Source organism: Chlorocebus sabaeus, chromosome 2 (assembly GCF_047675955.1).
Source record: "Chlorocebus sabaeus isolate Y175 chromosome 2, mChlSab1.0.hap1, whole genome shotgun sequence".
In the NCBI taxonomy this organism is placed as follows: Eukaryota; Metazoa; Chordata; class Mammalia; order Primates; family Cercopithecidae; genus Chlorocebus; species Chlorocebus sabaeus.
Genome location: NC_132905.1, coordinates 34,032,889 through 34,050,199, shown reverse-complemented (window position 1 = coordinate 34,050,199; position 17,311 = coordinate 34,032,889). Strand labels below are relative to the sequence as shown.

General features: G+C 46.0%; 1 protein-coding gene across 1 annotated transcript; it reads left to right on the top strand.

The window, feature by feature from the left end:
- Window positions 1-11,343: 11,343 nt before the first annotated feature.
- On the top strand, window positions 11,344-11,902 carry PRND (prion like protein doppel). The gene has a single exon (XM_008019060.3). The coding sequence runs from the start codon at window positions 11,344-11,346 to the stop codon at window positions 11,872-11,874; it is 531 nt and encodes a 176-aa protein (XP_008017251.2). The 3' UTR covers window positions 11,875-11,902.
- Window positions 11,903-17,311: the final 5,409 nt, after the last annotated feature.

The window sequence follows — 17,311 nt, the reverse complement described above, 5'->3', positions numbered from 1 at the left end:
TTATTTTTTCTTATTTTACTTTAAGTTCTGGGATACATGTGCAGAACTTGCAGATTTGTTACATAGGTATACATGTGCCATGGTGGTTTGCTGCACCTACCAACCCATCATCTAGGTTTTAAGCCCCACATGCATTTGGTATTTGTCCTAATGCTCTCCTTCCCCTTGCCCCCCACCCACAAATAGGCCCTGGTGTGTGATGTCCCCCTCCCTGTGTCCATGTGTTCTCATTGTTCAACTCCCACTTAAGAGTGAGAACGTGCAGTGTTTGGTTTTCTGTTCCTGTGTTAGTTTGCTGAGACTGATGGCTTCCAGCTTCATCCATGTCCCTGCAAGGGACATGATCTCATTCTTCTTTATGGCTGCATAGTATTCTATGGTGTATATATGCCACATTTTCTTTATCCAGTCTACTTCTCATGTAGACTATTTCCACGCCTTTCATTCACCTGGTGGAAAGTCTATCCTTTTTCCTAAAGACGGCATTTCTCCTGACATCTCCATCTGCCCAGCTGTTCCTTCTCCACCTCACAGGAAAGTTATGCTGATGAGTAAGGACACACCCTTGTCACACGCTGAGCTGTTTTGGCAAGACTAGGTGGTGTGAATACCAGGCCTTGTGACAGGGTGGAGGGCCTTGCTGGAGCCTCAGCTTCTTCACTGCCCATGTTGCCTCTCTGCCTTACTCACTTGACCTACTTGCTATGTTCAGAGAACTTGCTTGATCCTGTAAGACCCAGATGTCCCTTCTGAGTCATCGTGTGGCATTTGGCCTTGTCTTCCCTGGCCTGCATTTACACCCAGTCCTCCTTCCCTGTGTGTCATCACATACCTGCGTGGCACTTCCAGATGGAGTCGGGAGAGCAGAGAAGATGGAAGCGAGGCATTGGTTCGTGTCCAGCTGGAAAACCAGCAATGTTTCCATGTGGCAGCTACCGTGGAGGAAAGAGAACACCCAGTCAACCCTTCAAATCAAGGACCTCCATGGTGGAGGTGGGCGTGATCTACGAAGATGCTTGCCCCTGTGCTGAAGGGATCATTCCCCTCCTGCCCCACAGTAACTACCATTATCCAGAGATGGAAAGGAGAATGCATGGTTGAGCAAATGTTAGCTCTATTCCTCCTTTTCCTGGACCACAAAGCTAAGCTGGATAGAAAAGCTTGCAGGGCAGAAACAGTTGTAAAAGAAATCCATGGGGACACCCTAGATGTCCGCTGTTCCCATTCTGTTCCTTCCTCCCCACCCCACTCTCTTTGGCAAGCCAGTCCTCCACGGGGGCACCTGCAATGAGTTACTCCCCACTGCACAGCCTCACTTGTCTCCAAGAACTAACCTCATCATTCAGACTCATCATGAATCCATACCTTAGAGTCTCTTGAGCCACCTCTAAGGATGCTTAGGGTGCTTACAATCCTCTGCTTATGTTGTTCCATCCACCTAGAATGTCTTTCCCGATCCAGCTGGCAAACTCTTAATGTATACATCAAGACCCAGCTGAGGCCAGGCATGGTAGCTCACATCTGTAATCCCAGCACTTTGGGATGCTGAGGCTGGTGGATCACCTGAGGTCGGGAGTTCGAGACCAGCCTGGCCAACATGGTGAAACCCTCTCTCTACTAAAAATACAAAAATTAGTCAGGTGTGGTGGCACATGCCTGTAATCCCAGCTATTTGGGAGGTTGAGACAGGAGAATTGCTTGAACCCGGGAGACAGAGGTTGCAATGAACCGAGATTGTGCCACTGCACTCCAGGCTGGGCGACATCTCAAAAAAGAAAGACCCAACTGAAATCTGAAATGTCAGCCTGATGAAGCCCATGAATCCTGCTCAGTATAATGTTTTAAATGCATACAATAAGATACATGGGTTATAACATAAACTGATTAAACTAAAATATAGTTATCAAAATATGTTAATGCTCACTAAACTTAAATATTTAAAAACTCACTAAATAACATATACTGAGGTGAGCCTAATAACAAACATAATGTAACAGTGATATGTGTAAAGGATATTTTGAGATTTGTTACGCCTGGAATTAGGTTGATCAACTTGTCCTGGCTTGTACCATACTTTCCCAGTTTAGCACTGAAAATCCTGTGTCCTGGAAACTCCCTCCATCTCTGGCAAACTGGCACTTGAGAACCCTGTGTCCTGGAGAATCCCTCAGTCCCTGGTGAACTGGGACCGTTGGTCACCCTATCTGTAATGTGGCATGAAAGCATCTGTGATTGTTAGAGGTGTTATAATCACAGGTACAGCTAATGCTACTGTGAGTTGCTACCTGCATTCTTCATGGAGGATAAAGCTCTATTTCAGGTAGAGGTGAGTGAAAATAAAGATGTGATTGGTTTTTCCCATCCAAGTTCATGTATTTTCCAATTTCTACCCATGGACAGCCCCCTTCCAGTTAAGAACCCCTGCAATTGGTAAGACGGAGTTAGGTCTACTCTCCTCTAATATTTATACTTTGTTCTTAGCTCTACAATAATTTACCAAACTGTTGTAATTGTTTGTTTAAACAACACAACAGAAATTCTCCATTAAGCACCTTTCTTACAGGGTTGTAGGGGAATTAAAAGAAATATATACAGGAGAAGCTGGCATGAAACAGGTCATTGTGGTACAACTAGAGCCCTCTTGCATGGTTGAATCTAAATTGGTTGAAAAATTTTGGAACACTGTTTGGCAGGTTCTACTAAAGTTGAACACACCCCATCCTATGACCCAGCATTCTGACTTCTGAGTATTTCCCCAACAGAAATGAGAGCTTACAGTCATCAAGAGACATGCCTAAGAATTTTCTAGCAACTGTATTTACAATAGCCCCAAATGAAGAATAACCCAAGAAGAACAGATCAAGAAGTTATGACCTTTTTAAACAACCATATACCACACAGGAATGAGAATTCACAAATAATATCTCAGCCAGGTTTGGTGGCACACACTGTAAGCCAGCACCTTGGGAGGCTGAGGCTGGAGGATCCCTTGAGGCTAGAAGTTCAAGACCAGCCTAGGCAGCATGACAAGACCTCACTTCTACCAAATGAAAAAAAAAAATAGCCACTATGACTACATGTGCCTGTAGTCACAGCTACTTGGGAGGCTGAGGCAAGAGGATCACTTGAGCCCAGGAATTTGAGACTACAGTGAGCCATGATGGCACCACTGCACTCCAGTCTGGGTAAGCGAGCGAGACCCTGTCTCTAAAAATTAAAAATTAAAAAGCAATTTTAAAAAAACAATAATAACATCTCTAGGGAACAATATTAATAAATCTCACAAGCATAGTTTTGAACAAAAGAAACCAGCTACAAAACAATGCATATTATGCATATTGCTTGATTCCATTTGTATAAAACAAGGGTGAAACACCAGCCTGGAAGCTAGAAGTCAAGACAGTGGTTACCATTGAGGAGGGTGGGAATATTCTGCTGGTTACCTAAGGGCACTGAGTTTGTGAAAACCTACCGAATTTTGTACTATGGCACGTGCATTTTTCTATATTATTTTATACTTCAATAAAAGCATTCAATACGCTGGGTCCCCATTCCCGCCTCTTGCCGGATCTCACCTGCAGCCACCACCACCCAGAAGTGACCTCTCCCTGCATTTTCCACTTGGGTTGGCTCTGCAGCTTGGCAAAGACTTTCCCCTGCTGAATCCATCCCGTTCTCCACAGTGCTTTGGACTTCCTCCTGGCCAAGGGCAACCACAGCCTCTGGCACGAACCTCTTCGGTTGCCTTCACAACCATCAGTGCTTCATTAATATTTCTGGCAGGCCACTAATTAACATGTTAGCACATACCTGTGTATTCAAAGCGGCTTTTAGGCCTGAGTTTACTACCCTTTACACTATTTCAGGGAAGGATTTGTATTGTATTCTGTGGTTTCAACTGTGCCAAGCAGCAATTGATAAGCAGCAACCATAACAATGATGGGAGCAGCAGGCATGATACCCCCTGCATAGATGAGAAAACTGATTCTCAGTATAAACTTACGCCACACCAAAGATGCCCAGCAAATTTACCATTTATTGTCTGAGGTGGAAATCACCTTCCATGAGAGTGAAGGCCAAAGTTCCCCTGTAACTGACGATAACCAAGCCCTGCAAAGCCAAGAGTGGCAGACTGGGGATTAGAACTCATGTCTTTGGCTCATGTCCACTCTCTGTGCAGCACCCTGGGCCCCGCCTCCCTGAGAATGAACCTGAGCAACCCAGGTATCCTCACTCTGACACAATAATAACTGGACCCTCATCTGGTCCAGGTAGCCTCATCCTGGGGGAGGCCTTTCTCCATTTGGACATTTTACTATGTATTTAGGGAGAGATGACAAACTGCAGAACAACTTATCAGGTTAATTATGCTTTTAAAAACATCACAGACAAGGAGCAAAGTGATGGGAAGGCTAAATGAGGAACTTGGTGGTGGCTGAGTCTGGCATTCTTTGTTCTTCTTCGGGTCTGCAGCTGGGCGTTTCTGCCCTTTCCTGGGCCTCTCCTTTCTGGACAACACGAGAGACAGATCACCTTAAAACACAGCCTTCATCCTGTACACGCCCAAAGCCTTCAGTGGCTCCCCATCTTCTATCTTCTCACCTACAAACAGCCTGTTCCACATACATTGGGAGATTCCTGCATGAGAGGAAGAAATGCTTCAGTGGTCTCAGCTGAGCCAGAAGGACTATTGCTCTTCCTCACCTCCCACTCTTCCTCACCTCCCTCCCATCCTCCCCTTACTCCACCCTACTCCCTGCCCTGAGTCAATTCCTCACAGCCAAGTTCCAAACACTGACTGCACTCTGACCAGGAAGGGCAGAAAACTGCAGAGGAAATGATCCATGGATTAGCACGGCATTTGCCTCTCCAACCTGCGGTCGCCCTCTGGGCTCCTGTTTTGCTTCTAAAACAACTCTATGCCACAGAACTTCGACTACCACCAGGTCTTCAACATGCTGCACTTGATTAAGAAAACAACAGTAACAACTGTAAAACTGTCTCCCTCATCCCTGTAAAATGTTCTCTTGCTGCTTTTGTATATTCCAACCAACTGCGATTTGGACCATTGAGCCTGCCCTCTGGTATGCGTCACCGACCAACAAGGGATAAAGGGAATCTAGATGCATCTAGATCCCAGGCACTGTGCTAGGTGCCAAGCAAACACATGTGAATGAAACACAGTCTTTCAACTTCTATGAGCTCAGCAGAATGTGTGACTGGGAGGCTCCGGTGACTACAGTAATAGGCTCTGTGCCAAGTGACGAGGGAACCACATGGAGACTCCTGGCTGGGTTTGGGAGGAGAATAGTGGGCAAACCATAAAGGAGGGTGAATTTAAGATTTTTGAAAAGCTATAGTCCAAATTCTAAGACCGTAAAAGCTGAAAAATAGGCATATTCTACTACCTAGTAAATCTACTCCTAAGAGTATATATTCAACAGAAATATGGGCACCAAGAAGAACATGCAAGAATATTCATGACAGCCCTATTCATAAGATCCCAAATGAGAAACCGCCCAAATGTCCATCAACAGGGAAATGGATAAGTAGGTTGCGGAATATTCTCACAATGGAATGAATGATCTATAACTACACACAATGTGGGTGAACCTCAAATACGTAATTTGAGCAAAAGACAGACACAGAAGATTATATTCTATATAATTCTATGTATATGAAATACAAAATCAGACAAAACTAACCTATGGCATAGGACTCAGGAGAGTGGTCAGTATAGGGGAGGGAATCATGGCGTGAAGAGGCCAGGAGGAACTTTGTGCTGTCATGCTCAGTTTCCTAATCTGGGTGCAGGTTACAATAGTGTGTTTGATTTGTAAAAATACATAATGCTGGGCCGGGAGTGGTGGCTCACGCCTGTAATCCCAGCACTTTGGGAGGCTGAGGCGGGCAGATCACAAGATCAGGAAATCTAGACCATCCTGGCTAACATGGTGAAACCCCATCTCTACTAAAAATACAAAAAATTAGCCAAGTGTGGTGGCACGTGCCTGTAGTCTCAGCTACTCGGGAGGCTGAGGCAGGAGAATCAGTTGAACCCAGGAGGTGGGGATTGCAGTGAACCAAAATGGCACCACCACACTCCAGCCTGGGTGACAGAGTAAGACTCCATCAAAAAAACATCAAAAAACAAAAAAACAAAACAAAACAAAACAAAAAACATAATGCTGGACATTGCAAATATGTGCACCTTCTGTGTGGACCTCAGACTTGAATAAAAAGAAAAAATTAAGTATGTCTATTGCCTTAGTCCATTCAGGTTGCTATAATAAAATATCATAAACTAGGTGATTTATAAACATCACATACTTATTTCTCACAGTTCTAGGGGCTGGCAAGTCCAAGATCAAGGCGCCAACAGATTGGGTGTCTGGTGAGAACCCACTTTGTGGTTCACAGATGGCCATCTTTCACTGTGTTACCACATGGCAGAAGGGACAGGGAGCACTCTCAGGCCTCTATTATAAGGGCACTAATCCCAATCATCAGGGCTTCACCCATATGACCTAATCGCCTCCCAAAGATCCACTTCCTAGTACCATTACCTTGGGGGTGAGAATTTCAACATATAAGTTGTTGAGGGGACACAACATTCGGACTATAACAGCTGTTTAGGTAGCTACACAGCTAAATAAGTATTATTTTCCAAATCACATTTCAACTATTTCTCTACCATTAAGCCATGGGCCAGCAACGGAACCTGGCTTACCCCTCTTGTGTTCTTCCTTTCTTGGCACAAATATGGTGGGTCATGTTCCCAAACAGTAACCTCCCTGGTATAGTTCATTTGGCCTGGTAGGTTGTATTCAAACGATCACTGTATTCACTTATAAATGCTCTCAAACTGGTCCAAGGTCTAATCAAAGCTGGAAATTGATCAAATAATGAGTCATTCATGCATTCTAGAATTCAGCCATTCCCTGCTGCTTTTTTAGAAATTAGCACAATTTTCTATTATTTACGTGTTCTAGAGAACTATATCATAGACCCCTACATCATGGAACACCCAGATCCCTGGTCTCCATCTCATTCTCCCTGCTTTCTCAAAGATGATCCATACACAGTTCTATTTCCCAGACTATATAATGTAATCCACTTTGTGTAACATAGTATAATTCACTTGGCCCTGGTCTCTCAGTTCTTTTGAAGAAATGAATGTTCTCACACTAATTCCTTGGCCTGTTTGATCTTTACAGGCAGGGAAGGGGGATGCGAGGCAGGATTGGGTCAGCTCCACATTCTCCACATCTGCTCATTGTTTTCTTGCCTTGTTTCAGCTTCCAGAGCTCCTCCCTGCTTCTCCAGCAATTTCAGTCTTCCACACTCCTCTGTGCCTTTGTAAACAGCCTTTTGTTCACTAACAAGAGGAATCTGCAGCCACGTCAGCTCTAAACCAACCTCCCACCATTCTCTGGGTAAAGTCCTACTCAGAAAGAGAATAGGAGGAAGAGGGATGGAGGGGGCTGGAGATGATTGTGTCTGGTGGGAACAGGCAGGGGGACAGTACACAGAGTTCAGAATGGGACAACGAGCCCGCCAAGGCTGCACTGCCAGCCTGGCTGGGTGACCTTGAGCCTATCTGGGCCTGTGACCTCACCATGCAAAGGAGCTGGACTAGAGAATTCTGAGTCCTTTCTAGCTCTAAACACTCTGGCCCTAAGCATCTATATGTTAAACAAAATTGTCCTAACGTTTGTCTCTGGGTACTGAAATATTAGGAGATTTTTATTTTTTCATCTCCATTTTGCAAACAGTCTGCTAAGATTACACTACTGTGTTTCTGTTTTGTGTGTATTCAGAAGCACAAAAAGGCTGTGGTTCTAAGGAAATAGAAAAGTTCTTTAAAAACAAAGAAGTGGGGAAATGAAACAAATGTTAAAAGCAGAAGAGAAAGAAAGGCCCAACTGGAGGCCCCAAATCCACCCAGAGCCCCGAAGCCAGGGTTTCCCACCGACAGGCAGCAGTCTTTGTCTGCTCTCTGGCGTCCTCTGCTGGTCGTCTTGGTAACAACAGTTTAATTTGGTTTGCAAAAGTGCTCTGACGCGAAGCCACCGTGAACACTGACGGGGTTCACGTTCAGCATAAAAATCGCTTTCTGTTTACAGGAAAATCTTGCCCCATACTTGCCTCCATAATTCACTTTTAACTTTGCCTTGCAGTACTAATTGTATTGACCTTTGGGATAATTCAGTCCTTCAAGCATTCCCGGCCCAACATGCCAAGAAGTCTTCTCACGTGTCTTCCACTCCATACCTACCAGTCCTGTTTCCCCATTACCCGATGAAAGTGTGATCCCCCCACCCCCTGCCACACACACACACACACACACACACACACACCCTGTTAATCCCACCCTCGGGGCGTGGTGGTCCAGGTGAACGCTTGCCCTCTTTTTGAGCTAAACCTCCCCACAGAGGCTGTCAGCAAAGACTCCTTTGCTGTCCGAGGCTGGCCTTTAGGGGCAGGACGCTATGCATGTCCAGCGAGGCTTGTTGAAGCCACATCTGTCATAGATATTGATGGGAAAAGCATTTTCCTTCTAACACGCCTAATTCCAATTCTAAAAAGCACCTCTCAAGGCTTGCTGAACTTCATCAAGATTTTCACATGGTTTCCTTAGGAAAGTGTGATGAGAAGGTCCATCCTTCTCAGGATGAAGGAGTGGTCCAGGAAGCCCTGATTGGCCCTGCCAGGGAGGGAAGGGCTGCCTTATTTGGAGAACTGCAGGAATGCAGCTCCTATATAGCCGGGCGGACCTGGCTACCAAGAGGGTGTGCTGGAGGACTGCGCAGCTCGGGGCTCCAGAGGCACGCTCCAGAGAGAGCCAAGGTACGTGAGGGGCCACTTCTGTGTTCAGGGTTGCTGGTTGCTTATCAAGGCTTTACTCCGGATTGAAAATCATGCCAGGATTTCCTTACTCCCACATCGGGGATGAGTCCCAAGTTCAGGGGAGACTTGCAAGGATACTCAGTCACCACCGGGCTTGCCTTTCTATAAGTTGGTGCTATAATAAAATGCTACTTTAGGTTCGTTGGTTGGGATTTTGTTTTGCCTTTAAGCCTCTGCCTATGAAAATTAATTTCTTTCTCAAGAATGCTGTGCTTTTATTTTTTTTTATTTGACTCACCTGAAATGATCTATTATACCATTATTCTTATTTAAGATTTCTCCTTAAAAAAGGAATGAAATGGAGTATGGCCCACTATTTAGGAGACTAATGAAAGTTTGCTTCTTGCTTGGATCTCTGGAGAAAGCCAGTCTGAGTTGACTGTGCTCAGGGGGCAGAGAGAGTGGGGTGAGGGGGCCCAGGTGCTCATGACCACCCTGGGACAGAGACGAGGCGATGTCTCCGAGCAAGGAAAGGTCGGCGAGGCCTCTTCGCAGGCTTCTAGAGATGACTGGGTGTGCTTCTAGAGATCACTTCAGCTGTGTTTTGCCTTTTTTTTTTTTTTTTTTTTTTAAATATAAGGACCAATGTGGCATCAGAGTTGAACATTTTAACAGAGGAACATTAGCCACTTTTAGGGATGCTGCAGGGGGTGGCGGCGGAGGGTGTGTGAGGGGCTAAACAAGCTCCCTGTCCACCTCCTCCAGCTCTGGGGCCCCGTGGCCTCACAGTAAATCTTCGCCTAGGAGACAGCTTAGGCAAGCTCCGCTCTGGGAACTCTTTCCGCTTCCCTGAGCCACACAGACAAAGACCCAGGTGCTGGAATGCCCTGACAGTTGGCCTTGGGAAGTGGATTTCCCGGTGGCTATTGTAGTTTCAGGAGCCAAATGTGACAGGCAACCTCGAGGGGTGGGGTGAAGGGCTTTTCCATGACATCAGTGGCAGCGTTCGGATGTCCCAGGGCCACCTTGACCCAGGACCCTCCTGGTGTTCCCCTAGGCCCTCCTGTCTTCCCTTTCATCTCGTTTTCTCCAAAATTCCTCAAGGGCCCTGCCCTTTGCCCTTTGCCCAGCTCAGGGGGCATCATGCCCAGTGAGTGAAAAGCACAGTGTGTGAGCACTGTCTTCTCCCGAAACCCAGATGGGCAGTGGGGCATGGCTAGTGGACACAGGCAGTGCAGCATTAGACAGAGCCCAGTGCAGGTCTGCCACCTCCCCCCTATGCAGCCTTGGGTAAATTACTTAACTTCTCTGAATCCCAGGACAACATTTATAACATGGGGATAATAATGCACCTACCTCATGTGAGAATTAAGTTAGGCAATGTCATAGAAGGGCTTAACACAGTGGCAGGCATGAAGAAAGTATATAACAAAAAGCCAGTAGGATAAGCAGATGGTCACACTGTCCCCCAGGCGTGAGATTGGAAATGATGCCTGGAGCGCACTTGACCCCTGGACATAGGGGAGACAGGGGTCCCTTTACTACATTTCCATCTTTCCCGCTCCCCCACCTTCCTCCTCCTCTCTCTCTCATGACTGCAAAGGCCTTTAGGATCAGCAGCCAATGAATTCCTCAGAATGGATGGAAGAATGCACCCAAGACAGTGCTAGCTCACAGCAATAAAGAACAAAGAGGGGAGATTAAAAGTACAATCTAAAATCAGGCACCGTGGCTCATGCCTATAATCCCAGCACTTGGGAGGCTGAGGTGGGAGGATCACTTGAGCCTGGGCAACATGGTGAGACCCGTTTCTACAAAATATATTTGAAAATTGGCTGGGTGTGGTAGTGTGTGCCTATAGTCCCAGCTACTCTGGAGGCTAAGGCAAGAAGATTCCTTGAGCCCAGGAGTTCAGCGCTGCAGTGAGCTATGATCATGCCACTGCACTCCAGCCTGGGGCCTGGGCAATAGAGTGAGATCCAGATTCTGTCTCTAAAATATGTGTGTGTGTGTATATATATGTATATGCATATATATATATACATACACACACACACACCCCCACACACACACAGAGTCCGTGCCCACAAGCATTTGATTCCAACTCTTCTATTGTATTTTCCTCCCAGGGATTTCTTGATTTGAAAGACTTGGGAGTATCAAAGAAAACCTACATGTATTAAGTCACCACTCCTTTATTTCCCATGCATATTCAAAGCCTCTGTAATTGCCCTTTGCCGTTCTTGTCTGTCTAGGAAAACCAGGACCAGGGCCCTAAGTGAATGTAATCCTAGCAATAGCAAAGGAGCTCAGTGTTCGAGTTAACCTTGCACAGCCCAAACATGGGGAAACAATTATGCTTTTGAGACCACATAAATAGCACAAAGATACAATTCCTTCCTTAAAGTCTCCTGCACTCGGGAGGGGGCAGGAGAGCCCGGGGAGCCTGGTTGGGAGCTGATCCCTGCTGTTTCTCTGGCAGGTTCTGACACGATGAGGCAGCACCTGAGCCGGTGGTGGCTGGCCACTGTCTGCATGCTGCTCCTCAGCCACCTCTCCGTGGTCCAGGCCAGGGGCATTAAGCACAGAATCAAGTGGAACCGGAAGGCCCTGCCCAGCACTGCCCAAATCACCGAGGCCCAGGTGGCTGAGAACCGCCCGGGGGCCTTCATCAAGCAAGGCCGCAAGCTCAACATCGACTTCGGAGCCGAGGGTAACAGGTACTACGAGGCCAACTACTGGCAGTTCCCCGATGGCATCCACTACGACGGCTGCTCCGAGGCCAACGTGACCAAGGAAGTATTTGTCACCGGCTGCATCAATGCCACCCAGGCGGCAAACCAGGGGGAGTTCCAGAAGCCGGACAACAAGCTCCACCAGCGGGTGCTCTGGCGGCTGGTCCAGGAGCTCTGCTCCCTCAAGAGCTGCGAGTTTTGGTTGGAGAGGGGCGCGGGACTTCGGGTCACCATGCACCAGCCAGTGCTCCTCTGCCTGCTGGCTTTCGTCTGGCTCATGGTGAAATAAGCTTGCCAGGAGGCTGGTAGTGTAGAGCGCAGCAGCAAGCAAATCCCCGCAAGTGACCCAGCTCTTCTCCCCCAAACCCACGCGTGTTCTGAAGGTGCCCAGGAGCGGCGATGCACTCGCACTGCAAATGCCGCTCCCACATATGCGCCCTGGTATGTGCCTGTATTCTGATAGATGGGGGACTGTGGCTTCTCCATCACTCCATTCTCAGCCCCTAGCAGAGCGTCTCTATCACTCCATTCTTAGCCCCTAGCAGAGCATCTTATTTCTAAAGAAGGGTAAGTGCTTGCTATTCCCTTCCCTGAATGTATTACTACTACTAGATTAGTAGTAATTGCTTGATGAGAAGAACACATCAGGCACTGCGCCACCTGCTTCACAGCACTTCCCAACAACTCTTAGAAGTAGGTGCATTCCCATTTTACAGATAAGGAAACTGAGGCTCAGCGAGCTGAAGTAGTGCACCCAGCATCACCAGCTAGAAAGTGGCAGAGCCAGGATTCAACCCTGGCTCGTCTAACCCCAGGTTTTCTGCTCTGTCCAATTCCAGAGCTGTCTCGTGATCACTTTATGGCTCACAGAGACCCACATCCAAACATGTATCTCTAATGAAATTTGGAAGCTCCATGTCTAGAAATAAATGAAAACACCTGAGCTCGTGGCTGTGTAACTTTGGTACATGGAGGCCACTTTAATCCTTGTAACTAAACTAAAATAGAATAAAGGAATTAAACTAAAATAGAAGTAAAGCTAGACAAAGGCCCAGAAATCATATTGTAAGGAAATATTGGAAGCTGATTCCCAAAGCAGACCACATATACAGCAGGATGTGTCTGTGGCATGAATATGTTCTTTCTCTTTTTCTTTCCTTTCTTTCTTTTTTTTTTTTTTTTTTTTTTTTTTTGTGAGATGGAGTTTTACTCTTGTCCCCCAGGTTGGAGTGCAATGGCACAGTCTCGGCTCACTGCAACTTCTGCCTACCAGGTTCCAGCACTTTTCATGCCTCAGCCTCCCGAGTAGCTGGGATTACAGGTGCGTGCTATCATGCCTGGCTAATTTTGTATTTTTAGTAGAGACTGGGTTTCACCATGTTGGCCAGGCTGATCTCGAACTCCTGATCTCAGGTGATCCACCCACCTGGGCCTCCCATAGTGCTGGGATTAGATTTTTTTTTTTTTTTTTTTCAAAAGAAGGGTAAGTGTTTGCTGTTCCCGTCCCTGAAACATTGCATATATTTTAGGAAAAAAAAAAAGAAATTTTAATGGCATATTTGCTTCTAATGTCCCCTAAACCTACGTGCATGTTTTATGTGCACCCATACGAGTATCTTTAAATATAATCCCTTTATATCTGTGTTCTATGCAAAGTCTCTCAGTTCTTTCAAGACAGCCTGGTGAAGGCCATCATCTCTGTAAACCACTTAGCACTACAAAAATCCAATTACTCACCAAAAAGGTTAAAAAAGAAACAAAACTGTGTCTTTAGGGAGACCCAATAAAGAATTCAATCCATGCCATAAGCAGGAATTGATACACCACCTTATTAGCTAAAAATATATATAACAAAATATGAATAATGTTTAAAATCTGTTTTAAATTTAAAACAATGAATTGAATGCTCTAAGAGGCTCCTACAGGCACTCTAGGCCACTCTCAGAGACTCCCAGGAGTTGTTGAACTATATTTGGAGAAAACAGCCACTGAATATTATCAATTCTCCTTTAAAGAGAGTTTGTAAGGGGGGAACATGCATTTTATCAGACAGTTTATCCAAAGCATTTCAGAACATGAGTGCTGATGAGGGCATCTCTTGTGCTGAGTCCCCTCGGCTATCAGTGTTCTTCTCAAGGACACATTTGGAAGGTTTTAACATTGAAAGTGAGCGGGGGACTTGGGGGCAGAGCAGCACAAAGAAACAGCCTTACACTGGGCACATGGAGGAGACGTCCACCCTGCAGCCAGGACTGGGGTTCACGCTGCTGCCAGCGCTACACTCACCTTCTGATTCCACAGTCCTGTTAATTCTAGATCAGAGAGCAAGAAAAAAGTACAGAACATATCCTCTAAGCTTATTTCCTGCTTTCTAATTTAAAAAATAATAACAATGGCAAGAGAGAAAGAAAGAAAAAGTACTCGGAGGCTGACACTGACATTTCACTTCCTCGCTCTCCTAAGTTTAATTACAACAGCACGTGCAGCCACGTCAGCCAAATGACTTCATTTCTGATGTGAAAACGCTTAGGCCATGATGTCGTTCATTTTCTGTAATTGCTGTCTTTTCTCATTCTGTTAATAGTCCCAGCAACCAGATTTCAGTGGGGCGTGACGTGAATGTGTACATGGTGATTCAAATGCAAAATGTGTTTATGGAGCTTTTAATCGAAATCGTGTGTGCTTGAACATTCTTGCTCAAGTAGATGAATCATGGGGTGGCATAAAAGGCTTAGGGACCCTGGTTTTTCACTTTAGCAAAGGGGCATGGAGTGCCTACTATGTGCAAGACATTGGGAGGGGCTTCGGAATTTTTCTGGATATCGTCATTTTGCAGTGTGAATAATTTTGCCAACCATTGCTTTCTCAGCCCCTGCTAAGTGGTGACTTTTTAAAATATAAGTTTATTGTAAAAGTGACATGAAAATTACAACAGAGATTCCAAACCAAAATAATACAACGATCCCAGCATCTGATTGAGTCAGTGTTTGCTGCTTCCCCTGTACTTTCCTAGTTCTTAACCATTTGCACAGATAAACGTTCATATGCGCAATAAAAAAGGTGTGCTTTTATATTCTAAATTTTTACTTAACTTCATTCAATGCTTTTTACTCATTTTTCTATACTTTTTTTTTTTTTTTGAGGCGGAGTCTCATTCTGTTGCCCAGGCTGGAGGACAGTGGCATGATCTTGGCTCACTGCAACCTCCACCTCCCAGGTTTAAGCAATTCTCATGGCTCAGCCTCCCAAGTATCTGGGATTACAGGTGCCCACCACCAAGCTCGGAAATATTTTTTTTGTGTTTTTGGTAGAGACAGTGTTTTGCCATGTTGGCCAGGCTGGTCTCGAACTCCTGACATCAGGTGATCCACCCACCTTGGCCTCCCAAAGTGCTGGGATTGCAGGGGTGAGCCACCATGCCCTGCTTACTCTTTGTTTTCTTTCCTCCCCACCCATCGTCCCCAGTCCTGCCCCCTCCTTCCAGCCTCCACCTCAACTGTGTTCAGATACATAAGTGAGGGTTTTTTAACTTGATTATGCCTTTTAAAAATACATGTATGTAAAATATTTATTCATCTACAATTTGGCTTACCTAACTTAACACTGCATCATGAAACTCTTTGGAACAACAGCTATCTAGATAGCTGGCTCATGCTTTTGGATTGCTACATAATCTCACTTAATACAGATGTATCGACTGATTGAATCATTGCCTGTTGATGGGCCTTCAGATCACTTCCAGTTTTTTGCCACTGCAAACAATAAACATCCTTGTACATACTACATTGCAGTCTGGTAGTTTTGTTTCTGTGGAATAGATTCACACGTGCAAATTTTCTGGAACAAAGCCCGTGTGTAATTTAAATTTTACCAGCCGTGACCGGGTTATGTTCACACATAGCTGGCGCAAATCCTATTCCCACCAGCTGTTTATGGCATTAATTTGGAACAGTTTCTGTCATCTAAGCATGAGAAGCCACCTTTTCTACAAATGTTGCCTAAGCATCTTCTCTCTTTTGCAAATGGCACACCTAAAGCTCTCTAAAACTTTTGGCCATGAGGACCATTTGAAAATCCTCCTAAAACTGCTAGCAATTCTCATTCTAAACCTGGTCCTTGGCCCAAAACATCTGCATGAGAAGCCTGGAAAACAGGCAGTGAGTGTGCAGGCTTCCAATTCAGAGGGTAGTGTGTCTGCACAGCTCCACACACCCCAGCCACTGGGAAGGCTTGAGGTGAGGCTATGCCCTGGCCTTTTTACTGACTTTTACTAAAATTACACATGCAAGTATTTGCATTCCAACCAGAATACCCTCTAGATCCAAAAGCTCAAAAGAAGCAGAGAATTGAGAACACTATTAAAGTAGCCCATGCTGTTCCTCCCCTCCAGGCTCTGGCAGACAATCAGCGTTTTCCTGGAGCCCCTCACACCCCACCTTGCTTAAGATATGCCTGACAGTGTCTAGAAACTCCACCCTCTGGTCCTAATAGGGTGTCCCAAGCAGTGGCCTTAAGTTTGTCTTGAGCTGCCCGCACTCTCTACCTCAAGCTTTCTAACAACAAGTGACTGGATTGGGGTGGTGGCTGACTGGGTCAAGGACTCCAGGCCCTACATGGTACCTATGATGTGGTCACATCTTGTTCCTTCACCCAAGACTTTTTTCATCATGGCTGTAGATGGATGGACACGTGTACCCTAAGCTGTCTCTGTGTTGGTGCATGGCACATCCACATCCTGAGTCTACCAGGGTGTCTACTGAAATGTGACAGCAGGGCTCGTGTGCCCTTGTGTAACCAGCACTGTCACAGACCACACCTGCCAGGTGAGTGATCAAGAAGACTTACACAGACTTGGCATCATGACCAGTTTCAGTTTTTTCAGCTCAGACACTGCTCTGTTGAGGAACAGACTTCTTGGTGAGCCTGGCTCAGACCAGAGGCTAAGAGTTTGCTGTCTACCCAGAGACCACGAGTCAGAGATGAGCGAGGGCCTCCTCATCCCTTATCCTCAGTGCTGGCAGAGGACCCCACTTCAGTGGGCATCCAGCTTCCCCAGTGGAAGAAAAGGGAGCCCAACCCTCATGCCTCTGGGAATGCATCCTTACAAAATGGGAATAGCTCAGATACTTCCTGCAAAAATGAGACTAAAATACTATGCCTTTGAGAAATCTCAAAGCACATTCCAGATCATCCAAAGACTGCCCCGGAAAAATAAGACTCAGCTGTTTCCTTTGGCAAATGGGAGACTTCCCATGGGCCCGTGGCTTTAGGGAGCCTCACTTTGGAGCCAGAGCATGCACGGGGAAGTGACCGAGATTCCACCCCCAGAGCACTAAAGCCCCAAGGCCTCCCTGCCACACTGAGCCCCAGACCCCAAATAGAGGGTGGGAGAATCTGTTCCTCTGGCATTGGGTGAGAGGCCTCAGACTGAAATGAGCCCCATGCACTGACCATGCCCCTTCTAAAGGGACCTTCCTGGTCAGCACAAAGCTGACTCCCAAAAAGAGCTCATCCTCCAGTACTCAAGTGTCATCCCTGTACCCTGGACTGAACTGTAATGGGCACACAAATTCCATGGAATCTTGGTAAAATGCACCTTCAGCTTCAGCAGATTTGGAGTGGATCAGATTCTACATTCCTTTTCTTTTCTTTTTCTTTCTTTCTTTCTTTTTTCTTTTTTTTTTTTTTTTTGAGACAGAGTTTCGCCCTTGTTTCCCAGGCTGGAG

What these genes read in the sequence shown, in the direction of transcription:
- PRND (XM_008019060.3), top strand. Translation starts at nt 11,344, where the DNA reads ATGAGGCAGCACCTGAGCCGGTGGTGGCTGGCCACTGTCTGCATGCTG.